Source organism: Notamacropus eugenii, chromosome 1, assembly GCF_028372415.1.
Source record: "Notamacropus eugenii isolate mMacEug1 chromosome 1, mMacEug1.pri_v2, whole genome shotgun sequence".
Taxonomy (NCBI): domain Eukaryota; kingdom Metazoa; phylum Chordata; class Mammalia; order Diprotodontia; family Macropodidae; genus Notamacropus; species Notamacropus eugenii.
The window spans coordinates 322,806,518-322,825,159 of record NC_092872.1 but is presented as its reverse complement, the minus strand read 5'-3'; the positions used below and the strand labels follow the sequence as shown (position 1 = coordinate 322,825,159).

General features: G+C 39.2%; 1 protein-coding gene and 1 gene segment (V, D, J or C); both read right to left on the bottom strand.

The window, feature by feature from the left end:
• Positions 1-18,642, bottom strand: part of LOC140517968 (immunoglobulin alpha-2 heavy chain-like) — a gene marked incomplete at its 5' end in the record, with an annotated part of 937,512 nt that overhangs the window by 790,466 nt on the left and 128,404 nt on the right. The gene's annotated exons all lie outside the window — the stretch shown is intronic.
• On the bottom strand, positions 14,809-17,996 carry LOC140529430 (Ig gamma-2 chain C region-like). The segment is given in 4 exon segments: positions 14,809-15,180; positions 16,124-16,463; positions 17,556-17,597; positions 17,910-17,996. Coding segments are annotated over 4 exon segments (804 nt in total).

Here is an 18,642-nt window from a genome sequence, read left to right as displayed (position 1 = left end):
TGTATAAATTTACTTATAAATTCTTTATAGTTTTTGTATCATAGTCTTTTGTATTCAAACAATATGGTCATATCTGTATGGTCATGTCAGTGATTTGGGACCCATTCATTAAAAAAAATACTATGGTATATTTTCGTTGTGCTTCAGTGATTTTCTTCTGTAATTCTGAGAATTTAGATGTTACTTGAGTAATTAAAAAAGACATAATTTCCTTTTCCTATACTGAATGTTGAAGAATTACTGTAAATTTATTTTTGTAATTTTGTAGCTTTCCAATTATGTCTTCATTAATAGTAATTTGAATTTATATATACTGGATGTCATCTTTTCTACTCAGTCAAGCTTTGTTTTCAAATATGGTCTACAGCTTTCTTTCTTTTTCAGTGCCTGCTGAAATACCAGTTAAGTTGTTACTTGTAGTCCTCTCTTTGTTTTTCCAAGTTTGTTATATTATCCAGACCTCCCATTAGATTCTTCTTACCATTCTTTTACATCTGTCTTGGGCCCATTCTTCAATTTTATTTTTGCAGTTCATTGATTTTTGTTTGAGTTTTAGTTTCTTAAATGTCACTTTGCAATTTCCATCACTACTCTTCTATTCACTAACAAGAACAAAACCTAAATGATTTTTGAAAAAAGTCTTTTAGTCTCTTTATTGTCAACTTTAATTTTCACTTTTTATTTATTCATCCCATTAATTATGTTTCAACTTTTGTATCTGAATATGCAATATTTGAATATATGCCTTGAATCCTTGTCAATTTTTTATTGTGTTATGTGGACATAAATGTAACATATAAAATGTACTTATATTTTTCTCCTATGTCTCAGGGAACACCCTTCTCCCACATGAAGCTCTTTAAGTGAACTCATGCAGACCAGTTTCAGTGCTTGAAGGAGCCTGACTCCAAAGAGAGGGAATTTCTCTTGATCTTGTCAATCCAGTTAGGCTAAGTCCAGTGCTAAGCACTGGAGATGCAAATATGAAAAAGAAAGATAGTCTCTTCCCTCAAGAAACTCACAATCTAATGGAGAAGACAGTACACAAAGGCAAAGTGAAAATAGGTGCACGATGAAGTACTCAACTAGAGGACACAACGGAATTCAAAGGATTTCAGTTGGGTGGGAAATGAAGCAGTGGCTGGCCAGGGCCTTTATATTGAGGCTTTGGGAGCAGGTCTTTACCTTCCAAGGAGAAGAGAGGCGGGAAAGAGGGTATTAATGAGGCCTCCGTACAAAGGCTGATGTGATTTTGTAGGACCATGAGGTTCCCATTATTGAGGTTCCTGAGGGCATGATGGAGCAGTCCAAAGGAATTCAGCATAGTCAGAAATAAAGAGACTCATGGGCCTCCTGGTATTAATTCTTATTCACAACAGGAGCCCAGTTATTTATTTTTGATGTTTCCTCATTAAAAAAAAAAAAAAATCTCTTAAAACAGAACTTAAGTAAGGGTCATATTTAGAGTTTCCCCAAAAAACATCAACTGAATCCATTTTAGAAAAGTTACTCAATGAACAAAGTAGCATATATAAGGTATAGGATGGCTATTTCCTATACCACAAAAGAAAAACCTAAAACGTAAAATATTCATTAATCTGTACCAACACATACTTAAATCATCCAAGTAATCCATCACTCCTACTACTCCCAGAAGGCAGGAAAGACTCTGAGAGACTTGTGGGATGGCTGTAAAGTCATAAAGAACATTGTCCCAGTCACCCAGGCTCACAATCTCACATCCTTGAGTTTTAACCCTCCATATCTGACGTAGTTACTATTTTACTTTACATTGACAATGTGTTGGCAATTTTGCTTTCATATTATCTCTGGCTTATACCTTCTTCTCTCTCTGACACTGTTACCCATGTCTGTCTGTCCTTTCCTTCCTCCCTTCCTTCCTTCCTTCCTTCCTTCCTCCATTCCTTCCTTCCTTCCTTCCTTCTTTCCTTCCACACTTTGGACAGTGCCTGGCACGTAACACGTACTTACTAAATATTTATTGACTAGTTGACTAGGATACCTGTACATAAGGATTTTTTCAGTGGTGTAATGATGATGAGGAGGAGGAGGAAGAAGTCAATCTCATGGGATCTCTGCAGTGTTCTGTGCACTTAAACTTTTCTAATACACAGTTCAGCATCATGCTGTTGAAGCACGAGGACTGAGTATGCAGCTTAAATGTTCCTTTGTAGCATACACATTGGTAGCTGGGTAGTGCAAAGGATAGAGCAGCAGGCCTAAAGTCAGGAAGACTCGAGTTCAAAACCAGCCTCAGATAGCTCCTAGCAGTGTGATTGTAGGCTAATGTCTTAACTTTGTCTGCTTCAGTTTTCTCCAGTTTTTTCATCTATAAGCTGAGCTGGAAGAGGAATTGACAAGGCACTCCAGTATCTTTATTAAAAAACCCTAAACAGAGTCACAAAGAGTTGGACTTGACTGACATGACTAAACAATAACAAGGTTATATGTTATCTTTGACTGCCAGTGAAAGACTGATGTTTTCAGATAGCTAAAGGTTCCTGAAATAAGTGAATCTAAACCATTTGTACCCTAAGTGGAGGGCACTGGATTTGAATGCCAACTCCTCACCAAAGGTTCTAATCTCAAGTTTTGTATTGTTGTAGGTGCCACAATTTTATTGACCAATGGCTAAATTATCCCTTTGACACTTTTATGGTTTCATTGAGGTAGCTCGAAGTTGCTGAGGACCAGAGAGGGGTCTAAACTGATACTTTCTTTTCCACCTGTTCTCCAAGTCTTGGTGTGTTCAGTTTCTTGCTGAGAACTGAATGTGTGAAAGTCAAAAGTATTATACAAAATAGGAAAGGTGAACTGGTCATGCATTTGGTGCTTTGGATTGAACTCACTGGTCCATTCTACAAATCCAAATTCATGCTCATCTAATCAGGAAACCTTCTGATTCTGTGGAAGGTTTTGGGTTGTCTTAACCGTAATTCTACTTAATTTCTGAATATATAACTTTCATTGCCAAGGATTAAAATTTTTTGGTATTTCTAAGAATTATTTCTTGCCGCCACAAACCTTTTCTTGTATCCTGGTATACTCAGATTCATTCATTCATTCAACATTTATTAATCATCAACTACATGCTAATTTCATGTTTTTGTTACAGAAAGTTACTTCTATAGTCTCAAATTAAGGTCAAATTTAAAAAAATTATTAATTAAAAGAGATACAACCTAAAGAGTTTAGAACTGAGAAATAATAGACAATTGCATTTTTATCCTGGGATTTTTGCTTATCCAATAAGGGGTGCTTTCTGTTTGAAATAACTTTGGCTTTGACTTAAAAGTCAACTAAAATATCTCTGGGGAGGGCCTAATTTGTCACTAATCCATACCATCCCTTTGTCTAACCTTCTTTACTTCCTGGCACCCACTTGTTCATCTCTTATCAGATTCTGGGGAGTGATAGTTTGGGGCCCTTTTTCAGCACTGGGAATATATCTCACACATATTATGGGCTACCTTCAACTTCTCAGTACTCTCCCAACTCTCCTGTCATGCAGACATAATTTATACATTAGCAAGGAGGATAAGTTTTACAATATTACTCTCTTACAACTAATTATGAAACAATAAAAGCACAGAAGTCATCAATTCCAGTAACACTAAAGAAAGGAGGATGTCACTACAGTCTATTTCTTACTGAGCCACAGCAGTGGAAAGGTGTGTACATAGGGCTGGACAAATATGAACCACAAATATTAAATAAAAGAAATATCAAAGAAGAAACACTGATTGGAATGAATATGAGTACATCTATCCATCATGTCTTGTACAGATATGATGCTGTAGGCCATGTTGCTTCTGTTCCCTTTTCCTTTGCATCCCTATTCTCCAGAACATATTCTTTCTGATGGCCTCATGAGAGAAAGGCAATAGGTAGCAAATGAGACCTTTGTTAGATGGAAGTTCCATTTTCCTAAGTTGGACTTGGGGAATAGAAGAGGCAGAGAGTCTTTGTCTCATACCAAGGGAAACCTCTGGTGAACACAGGTTCAGGAATTTGATTGTGATGTGGAGACATTTCTGCTGTTTTGAGGAAATGATGATGAGGGCACTCACTCCGTTTAAGGTCTATCTCCATGAGTAAGCTCCAAGGAGGGGTAGGAGACCCTCTCTTAGGCCCCTTACCCAATCATGTTCCTATAATCAGGGATCATTGACTGCTTTAACTCCATCACAGAGGAGAAGATCCACTTTACCTGCAGAATTACACAAAAAAGATGGAATGAAAGTCAAGGTTTTAGGACAGGACTGCCTAGCCACTCTCTTTCCCCTTTATCAGTCATGCTCCTTCCATAAGACTCAGGGCAGTAGAGAGGATAAGTGTGAGGGACTGACAAAAGATAAAAGGGGGATCCTCTTTTCTAAGAGTTTAGTGAAGTCCTCAGTATGGGATCACGATAGGGTTAACCAGTGGAATCTGGATTATAATTTCTGAGTTGACAACCCAGAGCTGTACTGGTATCTCAACCCCTGTGGGAAGGGTTCAATACAGCAGGAGGGCACATTGGCAAAGTAAGAATAAGACAAGGGAGAAATCATACATAGGACTCTCTGACCTTGAACAGGGTGACAGTAGCACTGTAGCACACACTGAGGAGGAAAAGTGTGATGAAGATAAATATTGTGGTCCACAGTCCATCCAGCTCTCCATCCCTGGTCTCAGCACAGTTCTCATCTGGTATCAATTCTGTGAAGAGGTAAAGGGGAGGAGATAATTCGGTGATTTTTCTCTCTCTGTGGAGGGTTAAGGGCAGGGGAACCACTGAGACATGACATTTGGCTCTCCCATGACTTTCACTCCTTCCATTGTCTAAGAGAGGGGATTGAGAAGAGTTTGGAAAGTAATGGGGATGCAGATGAGACAGAAGTTATGGATTAGAATGGCAAAGATATATGTGCATGAGAAGAAAATGAAGTACATACTAGTGAGGATTAGAATTGGGAAAGGTGAATTGGAAATGGAGATAGGGCTGTTTGAGGAAAAGTTACCCCTTAAGCAATTGTTTTTTTTGGATTCTGTTTTCATCTCTTGGTTCCCCATTGATCTCTTGCTTACAGGTCTGAGGAGGTGACACCAAGTTCATTCAAATATGTGGCAATTCTATTAGGAATAATCCTTTTTTTTGAAAGAAATAGAAATGAATTTTCTCTTCTTATTCTCCCTGGACTATTCAAGGCATATCTAGGGAACATGCTAATCTCTCCTCCCAGTAATTGAATTGGGATATATTCTTCCTTTTTTGCTTCTTTTCCAATTTTTTGCTCGTTCTAGCTGAGTTCTTCCAAGGGTAAATACTAAAGACCTTCCCCAGACTTTTGTCTAGTCATTCCTATTTTTTCCTGTCCTCTACTTGTCCTTTCAGGGGAGGTAAGATAGGGGTTTGATTGATGGCTAGGAATGTCAATCTGAATATGAGTCTATTCCAAAATAGCTGCTTCTAAGTGATAGGACTACAGTTCCAGAAAGTCCTTAAGTGAGACACTACACTTTTATAAGGTCATTGGGAAAAACTGGATATGACTCTGGATATATAGTCTTGTGTGGAGCATCAGGAAGGATAGGAGATACTATTTTGAGGGCCCAAAAGTATGTGAATATGTGTATGTGTATTTTGCATATGGTATGTGCTTAATAAATGACTGTATAACTGAATTGACCTGTAAGGTGAGCATCTGATTTTGAGAGTGAGTCTATAGGTGTGACTGAGTATTCAAGTCTGATTGTGGATAAATGTGAATATGTGTGAGTCTCTTCCTATGAACACAAGTCTCTTTGTGTCTGTCAGAGTAAGTATAACTGCCAGTTTAAGTGAAAGATGAGAATGAATGAATATGTGGGTTTGGATGCCTGTATGTTTGATTATATTATTATGAGAACCTTTTTGAATTGTCTGTGTGTTGGTTTAAATATGAATGTACAATTTTGAGTATATAAGTATTATTTTGAAAGTAGGTGTGTTTCTATTTTGTGTCCATATGAGGCTATTGATTTATAAGATTTGTTTTTGAGTGAGAATACATTCACATATTCTGTGTTGTATCTTGAGCAACTGAGTATGGTTTTCTTTTTTTAACTTTTGGGGATTTGTCTGTGTGAAAATATGTAATATTGCATACAAACTGGTATGTTTTTAAGTGAGCTTGTTACTATTTTAATCAACTGTTGTCCATGATGATTTTAGTCTATTTTAGGGTGCATAAGGGTAATAAGTTTTTGTCAGTGTGTATACATGTGCTCATGTACCTGTGCGAACGAGTGAGTGAATGAGTGTGTGTTTGTGTGTATTTGATGGGGTGAATTGGGTGCAGATCAATATTAATGAGATGGTCAGTTTGAAACCTGGAAGTCTGAAAGCCCACGCTTCATGCTGGGATCAATTATCTTACAGTCTCTGTAAATGCGTAGAAGTAAAAAAGTCAGCACGGCGGTGAAAGTTGAGTATGACTAGTAAATGTGATATGTAGCTTAGTAAATTGTAATTAGTACATTTTCTTACAACTATATTTTATTTGTGTGTGGAATGTCTGCGTGTGGATAGAGGAGTGAACTATTTCATTGAAAGGAAAAAGAATATTGGGGCCATAGCCTACCTGTTGAGAGGAGATGAGTTACTTGTCACACATGGAGGAGACATTTTACACAAATATAAAAGATGACATACATTCACATACCAATTGATGAAAAAGCATATTCATACACTCACACAATAAGTCTCAGTCTATGTAACCAAAACTTAAAAATATTCATTCAAGTAACTAAATTTGATCTGCCAAACATGTATTTACACACACCACACACACACACACACACACACACACACACACACACACACACACACACTTAAGACAAATTCATAGTCATACTTATAAGCTCACTGGCTTCACAAAGACACATTATCTTAAGTCAAGACCATGTACAACAAATTTGTGAGATAATACTTTGGGAAGCTCCTCTAGTCATTCTATAGCACATGCCTGTAATACTTTGTAAATCCCTGGGCACACTTCCCACAGGTAGGGTGAAGTAGATAGAGTGGAAATTGTGAGGACCGGGGAATGACTCACTGTCTGTATGTCCCTTTGGTTTAGGGTGACATCTTATACCTTTAAGCTTTGACACACAGAAGGCTGCCTAATCAAATCCTCATGGATACCTATTTTTCTTAGTCCTAACATGTTAAATTGCTATTAACTCTTTGTTTGTAGCCCTGTGTTCTTTGTAACATGAGCCCCTGGTTGGCAGTAGTGACAGACTCTATGCAGGTCCTTTTTCCAGCAAAAGAGCTCTTACTGAGGTTTAGTGGGCTGAGATATGAAGTCAACTCTTCCCCTCCTCCCTCCCTCCTTCCCTCCCTCCCTCCCTCCCTCCCTCCCTCCCTCCCTCCCTCCCTCTCTCTCTCTCTCTCTCTCTCTCTCTCTCTCTCTCTCTCTCTCTCTCTCTCTCTCTCCATGACAAAGAGGTTTCTGAACTGTTCTTTGATTGCCATAACTACTAACATTGATAGAAGCTATAGGATTGGACAATGCTTCCCCTTTTTAATACCTTCCCAGGGGTCAGTTCCAGAAAGAACCAGTGCAGTCAGAGGTATTGCAGATATGGTGCTGGATGTTTTATTGCTTTTCTTGTGGATAATGGGACGTTTACATTTGCAATTTACATGTGGGCCTTCCATCACCAGACCCTGGAAAATGTGAAGGAGGGAAGGCCCCCATGGTGGAGAATTGGGATAAGGAAAGAAATGGACAGGGAGGTCCTCCAAAGTGGCTATTCAGGGGGCGGAGCCAAGATGGCGGAGTGAAAGCAACAACTCACCTAAGCTCCTGGAAAAACTCTTCTGGATATATCTGGGGGGAGAGTCTGACCAGACTTTGGAGGTGTAGAATCCAGTGGGAGACGGACTTTGACAGATTCGGAGCCCAGGCTGGACTGGAAGGTCCACGGGAGGGATTTGTTCCGCGGGGGTAAGACCCTGGCGCACAGCGCAGCGCGGTCGGCGCGGCAGGGCGGAGGAGACCCGAGGGGCCCGAGAGTGGCGGGCGAGACCAGTGGAGCAGGAGATAAGCCAGGCCGAGCCAACGATATCAGCGCAACAGCCTTTGAAATCTTCAGCCTAAAGACGGGACTTCAGTGGGTCACTACTTGAACATCCAGGAGCTGGGATGCCGGAGTGATCAGTAAGTGCTCTCCCCTCCCCCCCAATGACCGTGAGGGAACCATAAAATTCTTCCCCAGATTGATCCTGGATCAGTGGGAGCAGCAGAAGGGGGCGGGTGGTCTCGTAACACCAGAGGCTGGAGAGGTGGCAAAGGGGGATTCTTCCTACCGTGGTGGAGGCTGTCTGGAGGGACAGACGACCCAGGGCAGAGAAAAATTCGCACTGAGACCCAAGCAAGCCTCAGCCCGGGAGACGAGCCCCAGGAGGGGCGGGAACACGCATTAGCCTCTAGGCGTGCCCCAGCCCTCCAGGGGAAAAGGGAAGACAATAGGGAAGCTGGGATCACCATCCCCCGGACCTTGCCTTTGCCTCAGGCCAGCTGAGGAGATATCCTGAGACCAGACCACCCCTCCCACACACCTATCAAGCTAAACCCAGGGTTGATCTGGGAAACAACAACAACAACAAAAAAAAAAGCCTGCTTTTAGCCTAGACAAACATCAACTCAACTTAAAAGATCTGTATCTTCTGACTGAAAGAACCAAAAGCTACAACACTCAGCCAACATCATGAATCGGAAAAAGCAGACGAAAAGTGAAAAAACCATAGAATCTTTCTATGGGGATAAGGACCAAAACACAAACACCAAAGAGGTCAGAGCTGAGACTGTACTTCCATCTGAAACCTCAGATGGGACTATGAATTTCTCGCAAGCACAACTAGATTACCTGGAACGTCTGAAGAAGGATATAAAAGAAAAACTGGCCAATGATTTTAAAACTATAAAAAAAGAATTCACTGATGAGAACATCAATCTGAAAAAGAAAATTGAAGAAATGGAAAAGGAAGTTCAAATATTAACTGGAGAGAATAATTCCCTAAAAGGAAGAGTTAATCAAACGGAAAAGGAAACTCAAAACCTAATAGGGAAAATTGATCAGATGGAAAAGGAAACCCAAAACCTAACTGGGAAAATTGGTCGAATGGAAAAAGAAGTACAAAAATTAAATGGAGAAAATAACTCCTTAAAGGGAAAAATTGGCCAGATGGAAAAGGAGATGCGAAAGCTAACTGAAGAAAACAATACGATCAAGATTAGAATTGGGCAAGTAGAAACTAATGACTCAATGAGGCAACAAGAATCAGTCAAACAAAATCTAAAGAATGAAAAGATAGAAGAAAATCTAAAATATTTAATTGGAAAAACAACTGACCTGGAAAATAGATCCAGGAGAGAAAATCTAAGAATTATTGGCCTGCCAGAAACCCATGATGAAGAAAAGAGTCTGGACAATATCTTCCAGGAAATCATCAAGGAAAACTGCCCAGAAGTACTAGAGTCAGAGGGCAAAATAGTCATCGAAAGAATCCACCGTTCCCCACCGGAAAGGGATCCCAAACTCAAAACCCCAAGAAATATAGTTGCCAAATTCCAGAGCTATCAAGTGAAGGAGAAAATACTACAAGCAGCCAGAAAGAAACAATTTAAATATCAAGGTCACACAGTCAGGATCACACAGGACCTTGCAGCTTCTACATTAAAAGATCGAAAGAATTGGAACCCAATATTCCGTAAGGCAAAGGAGTTGGGACTCCAACCGAGGATCAACTACCCAGCAAAGTTCAGCATAACATTTCAGGCAAGGAGAAAGTCATTCAACGAAATAAGGGATTTCCAGAGCTTCCTGACCAAAACACCAGAACTCAAGAACTCAATAGACAATTTGATCTTCAAATGCAGGTCTCCAGAGAATCATAAAAAGGTAAACAGAGGGGAAAAAACAAAAACAAAAACTTGCAACTCAATTAGGGCAATCTGTTTACCTCCCTGTAAGGGAAGATGATACCTGTTAATCTTGAGAACTGTGCAGCTATTATGATAAAAGGGATATATGTAGAGGGAACGGGCATAAAGTAAATGATGTCATGGCAAAAATATGATTTAAGTATGAGAAGGGAATGTAATAGGAGGTGTGGAAAAGGGGAAGCAGAAAATGGCAAATTATATCACAGGAAGAAGTACAAAACTATAGTAGAGAGAAGGAGGGGAGGGAGATGAGCATTGTTTGAGAGGTACTCTCATCTGATTTGTTCAAAGGAGGGAACAATAACCTTAAGCAGATAATCCTAACTAGCTCTATAGGTAGTAGGAGGGGAAGGGAGAAGAAAGGGGAGGGTGGCTAAAAGGGAGGAAAGAAGCAATAAGAGTAAAGGCGACTAAAAGGGAGGGGGGCTAAAAGAAGGAGGGGAAGGCTGCAGGAGGAGGGGGAGAAAAGTAAATACTATTGAGGAGGGGAAGGGAGATGGGAGAGTTAAAAGCACAAATGGTGGGAAAGAGGTTGGAGGGAAATACACAGATTGTAATCATAACTGTGAATGTGAATGGGATGAACTCTCCCATAAAACGGAGACGGATACCAGAATGGATTAAAAGCCATAATCCAACAATATGCTGCTAACAAGAAACACATTTGAAACGGGGGGATACACATAGGATAAAGGTCAAAGGATGGAGCAGAATATATTGTGCTTCAGCTCATGTAAGAAAGGCAGGGGTAGCAATCCTAATCTCAGACAAAGCAAAAGCAGAAATAGATCTAATCAAAAGGGATAAGGATGGAAACTATATCCTACTAAAAGGCACCATAGACAATGAAGCAATATCATTACTAAACATGTATGCTCCAAGTGGTATAGCATCCAGATTCTTAGAGGAGAGGTTGGGGGAGTTGAAGGAAGAAATTGATAGCAAAACTATACTAGTGGGGGACCTCAACCTCCCCCTCTCTGAACTAGATAAATCCAACCTTAAAATAAACAAGAAAGAGGTTAAGGAGGTAAATAAAACTCTGGATAAGGTAGATATGATAGATCTTTGGAGAAAATTAAATGGGAATAGAAAGGAATATACCTTTTTCTCAGCGGTACATGGAACATTTACAAAAATTGACCATGTACTAGGACATAAAAATCTCACAATCCAGTGCAGAAAGGTAGAGATAATCAATGCATCCTTTTCAGATCATAATGCATTAAAAATTACATGTAATAAAAGGCCATGGAAAGAGAAACCAAAAATCAATTGGAAACTAAATAATCTAATTCTAAAGAAGGATTGGGTTAAAGAAGAAATCATAGAAACAATCAACAACTTCATTCAAGAGAATGACAATAGTGAGACAACATACCAAAACTTATGGGACACTGCAAAAGCAGTTATTAGGGGAAGTTTTAAATCTCTGAATGCTTACATAAATAAAATAGAGAAAGAGGAGATCAATGACTTAGGCTTGCAGTTGAAAAAGCTAGAAAAAGAACAAATTGAAAATCCCCAAGTAAATACCAAATTAGAAATACTGAAAACCAAAGGAGAGATTAATAAAATTGAAATAAAGAAAACTATTGAATTAATAAATAAAACCAATAGTTGGTTTTATGAAAAAACTAATAAAATTGATAAACCTTTGGTTAATCTGATCAAAAAAAAGAAAGAAGAAAACCAAATTACTAACATTAAAAATGAAAGGGGTGAACTCACCTCCAATGAGGAGGAAATTAAAACAATAATTAGAAGCTACTTTGCCCAACTTTATGCCCACAAATTCGACAATCTAAACGAGATGGATGAATATTTTAAAAAATACAAATTGCCCAGATTAACAGAAGAGGAAGTTGAATACTTAAACAACCCCATCTCAGAAAAAGAAATTGAACAAGCCATCAATGAACTCCCTAGGAAAAAATCTCCAGGGCCAGATGGATTCACAAGTGAATTCTATCAAACATTTAAAGAACAGTTAATTCCAATACTACATACACTATTCTTGAAAATTGGGGAAGAAGGAGTCCTCCCAAATTCTTTCTATGATACAAATATGGTTTTGATACCCAAACCAGGAAGAGACAAAACAGAGAAAGAAAATTATAGACCAATTTCCCTAATGAATATAGATGCAAAAATTTTAAATAAGATTTTAGCAAAACGAATACAGCATCTTATCACGAGATTAATACATTATGATCAGGTAGGATTCATACCAGGACTACAGGGCTGGTTCAATATTAGGAAAACTATTAGCATTATCGATCACATCAACAACAAAGCTAACAAAAACCACATGATTATCTCAATAGATGCAGAAAAAGCTTTTGACAAAATACAACATCCATTCCTACTAAAAACATTGGAGAACGTAGGAATAAAGGGAACTTTCCATAAAATAATAAGCAGTATCTATCTAAAACCTTCAGCAAGCATTATATGCAATGGGGATAAGCTAGATGCATTCCCAATAAGATCAGGGGTGAAACAAGGTTGTCCATTATCACCACTATTATTCAATATGGTACTAGAAATGTTAGCTGTAGCAATTAGACAAGATAAAGATATTCAAGGAATTAGAATAGCCAAAGAAGAAACTAAGTTATCACTCTTTGCAGATGATATGATGATTTACCTAGAGAATCCCAGAGATTCAAGTAAAAAATTACTTGAATTAATAAACAACTTTGGCAAAGTTGCAGGGTACAAAATAAACCCACACAAATCCTCTGCATTCCTATATATTAGCAACAAAGTCCAACAGCAAGAGATAGAAAGAGAAATCCCATTTAAAGTTAGGGTAGACAGTATAAAATACTTAGGAGTCTACCTGCCAAAACAAACCCAGGGACTATATGAACACAATTACAAGACACTTTTTGCACAAATAAAGTCAGATTTAAGTAAGTGGAAAAACATTAGTTGCTCATGGGTAGGCCGTGCTAATATAATAAAAATGACAATTCTACCCAAATTAATATACTTATTTAGTGCCATACCAATTAAACTATCAGAAAATTACTTTCTAGAGCTGGATAAAATAATATCAAAATTCATTTGGAAAAACAAAAGGTCCAGAATATCAAAGGGAGTAATGAAAAGAAATGCTTGGGAAGGTGGCCTAGCGCTACCAGACCTTAAACTGTACTATAAAGCAGCAATTATCAAAGCCACTTGGTATTGGCTAAGAAACAGAGAGGTAGACAAGTGGAATAGACTTGGCACTCAAGATGCAGTAGGCAAGGAATATAGCAACCTTCTGTTTGATAAACCCAAGGACCCCAGCTTCTGGGATAAGAACTCATTGTTTGACAAAAATTGCTGGGAAAACTGGATAACAGTGTGGCGGAAATTAGGCATAGACCCATACCTGACACCGTACACAAGAATAAAGTCCAAATGGGTACATGATTTAGGTATAAAGATTGATACCATGAATAAACTGGAGAAGCAAGGAATAGTGTATTTGTCAGATCTATGGAGAAGGGAAGAATTCTTTACTAAAGGAGAGATAGAATGCATTATGAAATGCAAAATGGATAACTTTGAGTACATTAAACTGAGAAGTTTTTGCACAACCAAACCCAATGCAACCAAAATCCGGAGGGATGTAGTAAATTGGGAAAAAATTTTTACAGCTAAGCTCGGGGATAAAGGCCTCATTTCTAGAATATATAGAGAACTGACCCAAATGTATAATCATACAAGTCATTCCCCAATTGATAAATGGTCAAAGGATATGAACAGGCAATTTTCAGAGGAAGAAATTAAAGCTATCTATAATCATATGAAAAAATGCTCTAAATCACTATTGGTTAGAGAGATGCAAATCAAAACAACTCTGAGGTACCACATCACACCTATAAGATTGGCAAACATGACAGAACAAGAAAATGATAAATGCTGGAGAGGATGTGGGAGAGTTGGAACACTAATTCATTGTTGGTGGAGCTGTGAGCGCATCCAACCATTCTGGAGAGCAATTTGGAACTATGCCCAAAGGGCTACAAAAATGTGCATACCCTTTGACCCAGCAACATCGCTACTAGGACTATATCCCCAAGAGATCATAAAAATGGGAAAGGGTCCCACATGTACAAAAATATTTATAGCAGCACTCTATGTAGTTGCCAAAAACTGGAAGTCAAGGGGATGTCCATCAATTGGGGAATGGCTGAATAAATTATGGTATATGAATGTAATGGAGTACTATTGTTCCATAAGAAATGATGAACAAGAAGACTTCAGAGAGGCCTGGAAGGACTTATATGACCTGATGCTGAGTGAAAGGAGCAGAACCAGGAGAACTTTATGCACAGCAACAACCACAGTGTGTGAGAATTTTTTCTGGTAGACTTAGATTTTTGTAATAACACAAGAACTTCTGAAAAAAAAAAAAATCCCAATGGTGGACCTCAAGGCAAAATGCCTTCCACACTCAGAGAGAGAAATATGGAAGTCACTCACATAATGTAGCAGATCATGTTTGTGTATGTGTATCTGTTTGTGTATCATGTTCTGATTTGTTATACGGATTCTTTCATTTATCTTAGTCTGACTACATAGCATGACTATAGTGAAAATATACTCAATAGGAAAGTATATGTAGAATCTATACAGAATTGTATGCAGTCGTGGGGAGGGAGGGAGGTAGTGGGGGGTGGGTGGGGAGGGATAAAATCGCAATTGTATGGCAATGATTGTTAAACATTAAAAAAATAAAAAAATTAAAAAAAAAAACAAACAAAAAACAAAGTGGCTATTCATGGGGGAGGGGATGGGAAGGGTGTGTGTGTGTGTGTGAGTGTGCATTTGTGATTCTCTTTGCTCTTTCATTTACCTGGGGATGCAGAGATTGTCCTCTGGGAATTTTGGTTCGGAAAGGCCTCATGCAGCACTGTGCAGGTATACTGGTTATTCTCTTGCCATTTTGTTTTCTTCACATTGAGCTTGCTATAGAGAAAGTAGCTGTCCTTTTCCCTTATTGTTTCGGTGGTGGAATAGCTATCTTCAGACTCTGGATTGCTGTTGCTTTGCCATTCAACAACGATTTCTCGAGGGAAGAAATTGTTTACGAGGCAGGTAATACTAACAGTATCTTTGTGCTTCAACTCATCAGGATGTGGGGCAAAGACATACACCTCAGGCTTCTTTCTCTCACCCTTGGGATGAGGAGAAAATGTGAGCATTGTCCTGGGGAGGCCAGGTCTCTCTGCTACAGTATTTTAGGTGAACAAACTCTGGAAGCTAAAGGGAGTAAGATGTTATCACATAACTCTTTTCTCCCTGCTCAAGACACAAGTCTCTTCCTATATTTGCAATTTATTGAGCTCCCTGCTGGTTATACCATGTTTTGCCTAGACTCTTCCTCTAATTTCAGTTCCCTTTACTTTGGAATCATGAGTGTTGATTTTTCTTAATACTTCCTTAACCTCCTTACCCACTGAATATGCAATCTCCTCTCGTCATAGGGGGAAACCCTCCCACAAAGGAATCCTGACCTTACTGTGTCCTCATCAAGCATTATTCACCTCTGAAACCAGATGTCCTCTCAGGCTTATAAAGAGAGACTTAGGGTGTTTTGAATAATGGAGAAATTTTGGAAAAAAGGAGTAAGCATAACTTGATTGAGTAGCTTTTCATGAATCTCCCGTCCTCCCGACCTTTCAACGTTACCACATACTCCCTACTTGAAAGTTTTTCTTAAATTTCAATTTGTCTTTTGTCTGTCTCATTCTTTCTTGGTTCTCAGTACACCACTGAATAAATTCTTCTGTGTGCAGAGCCTGTAAAAGGATGCAATTTCTAGGGAAAAAAGCCCATTTGGGAAGTGAGGACATGTGGATCTGAGCATTTGTGAAGCTAAGAAGCTTATCTTCCTGAAGTTCATTGCCCCTACTTATAAAACTGAGAGACTCATTCGTATTTCTCAGAACTTTGTACTTAAGATAATAAATCTAGTAGGTCTGTTTCTACCACAACCTGAAGTTACATAAGTTGCACCTTCTTTGGAGTAATAGAGTCCCTGACCTCTTAGAGGAAGTCTTTAGGTCTAAGGACAAACTTGAACCCATTTGTGGCTCCAAGACATCCAATCTTCTTACCCTTAGTATGGGAGATGGTCTTTTTCACAGGAAATGGTAATTCTTTGTTTTCAACTTTGCAGGTATACTCCATGCCATTCAGCCATTCTTGGTGGGCTATAGAGAGAGTGCTGACCACCTGAAAGGTGCCATTGTTTAATTTTTTCTGCGTTGGCTTCAGACAGTCTATTTCCTTATTACCTTTGGACCAGGTAAAATGAACGTCTGATGCATCACTCACATCAACCACCATACAAGTGATTTTAGGGCTTCTTGAGAGTGTGAGGGTATCCTTAGGGTTTGGGGGAAAGAGGAATACTGATGGTCCAGCAACCTCACATGCTGAAAGAAGACAGATGTTAGTTAGTCAACAACTCTGCAGGGCCCAAGGGCTCTTTTGGGGACCCTTAGTCCATCATTCAAACTTTCCTTATTTGTCCCCAAACTCTATGTGCATGCTCATATTATTCTCATAGAAGTACAGAATCTGACTTAGAAGGAACCTCAGAGTCCCATAGGCTCCTGAACAAGAATTCCCCTTGCACCACAACTAATGAAAGATCATCTAGCCTTTACTTGAAAACTTTCCGTGAGGGGGAGCCCAATTTCTCCTGAAGTATCCATTCTACTTTTGGATTGTTCTATTAGGAAGTTTCTCCTCACGACCACACTAAATTAAAGTCTTCATAATATTTATCCATAGCTCCTCAACTTTGCCTTCTGGTACCAAGCAGAATAAGTCTAATTCTTTCTCCACTTGACAGTCCTTCAAAAAGTTGAAGATATATATCATGCCACTCCCCTTTCTCTCCTCTCCCCCTATCCCATAAACATTTCTACTCTTAGAGAAGTAACCTCTGTTATTTTACCCCATTCTGGTATGACATAACAGAGGTCCTTTTCCATTGTGATAACTCTCCTCCTTGTCATTCTTTTGTAAAATGTGGTAACAAAAAGTGAATCTGTGTTCAGTACTTCAAAGGTGATTTGCCCAGGTAGAACACAGTGAGACTAATACTTTCCATGTCCTGGACTATCTTTCAATGTAAACTGAGATTGCACTGGTCTGTTAGGTGCCATATCATAATGTGCATGTATATTAAGTTCATTAATTCCAGGTCTTTTTTGGATGCAGTGATCCTCTCATACTAGACTTCAGGTGTTCACCCTTGACCTGTAGGGGTCATAGCCGCTCTGCAGTTGTGCCTATTTATTGGAAAACTTCAACATCTTTCCTAAGGGTTCTACAGACTTTACTCCCAAGATGCTTCAGTTTCATTCTAATCCCCCAATATCATAGAAGACTTTTAACTGAGCACATGTTCTTATTCCCAAAAACCTGCTTGCCCTGGGATTCCAGCTTTTCCCCACTACTGCCCTGGGAACCCTGATTAGTTTCCTGTTCAGTGCTAAGCAGGTCCATGGAGGCAGTCTGAACATTATGCCCCCACCCCCATACCTTGGCATTGGCAGCTTGAACACCCTTCTTGCGTCTTACATTCTAAAAAAGAGAAGAGTAGACATTAGGTTGTATATGTTTCTTCTACTAGTTTTATACTCAAGTCTCGAGGTAGTATTTCCAGTGCTCCCAGAGAGATGACTTGCTCAAAGACATATGGTTAGTAAGTAGCAACTTTGAGCTCTAATTGTAGCTCCCAATATTATTATGATCCCCCATCTTGTGTGTTCCCCAAAACTAATCACCAAACCCACAATGATTAATTTTGTCCTTCCCCTAGGACAAGAGGAAACAATTTCATAGATTCTCCTTACTTAATAGTTGTCCAAGTTTCTATATTTATAGCTTCTTCACCTCTCCTGGATCAATCTTTCCCGCAGTCTGAAGGCTTCTTTTTAAACCACATTTAACTTTTGCTGCCTCATCTTTATCCTCTCCCATCCCAACAGATCTCTAAAACTATAAATGCCCACTCTCTGGTCTGTATTCCTTCCCTTAATCCTTACCAACTTTCTTGTCAATTTTGGTGAATGTGGCTTTGTGTTCCACATTGCAGGTGTATGACTTGCTGGACCAAGTATCTGCAGGAACTGTCAACTGACTGCTTAAGGTGTAGAGTCCAGAGGACTGAAGGACAGAGGTATAGGTCTAGATTCCACTGGAGATGGCCCCTGAATTCCATGTCACTGTCACAGGCTCAGAAAAGTAGCCTGACACCAGGCAGCCTAGAGCTACTTGAGAGGAGGTTTCCTATCCACTACTGGGTGCCAGAGGAAAGACAGATGGAGCTGTGCGGCTGGCTATAAAAGAAGACAGAGACAGACTCTGTAATAGGAATATCAATATGAACTCACTTAACTTTCAACTTAGAATAAAGGGGCATAGAGGCAGACTCTGCCTGCATGGGACTTTACCTTCCTTCATTTTTTCCCATTATTCCTTCCTTAATTCCTTTCTTTCCTTCAGTTATTCCTGTCTCATTGACTACCAGGAGCTACATGACCTGGGACATAATCATTAGGTTCCTTCAAATCTTGCAGAGGAAGAAAAGTCTTTAGCTCCTAATCAGACTCTAGCCTTCTCTCTT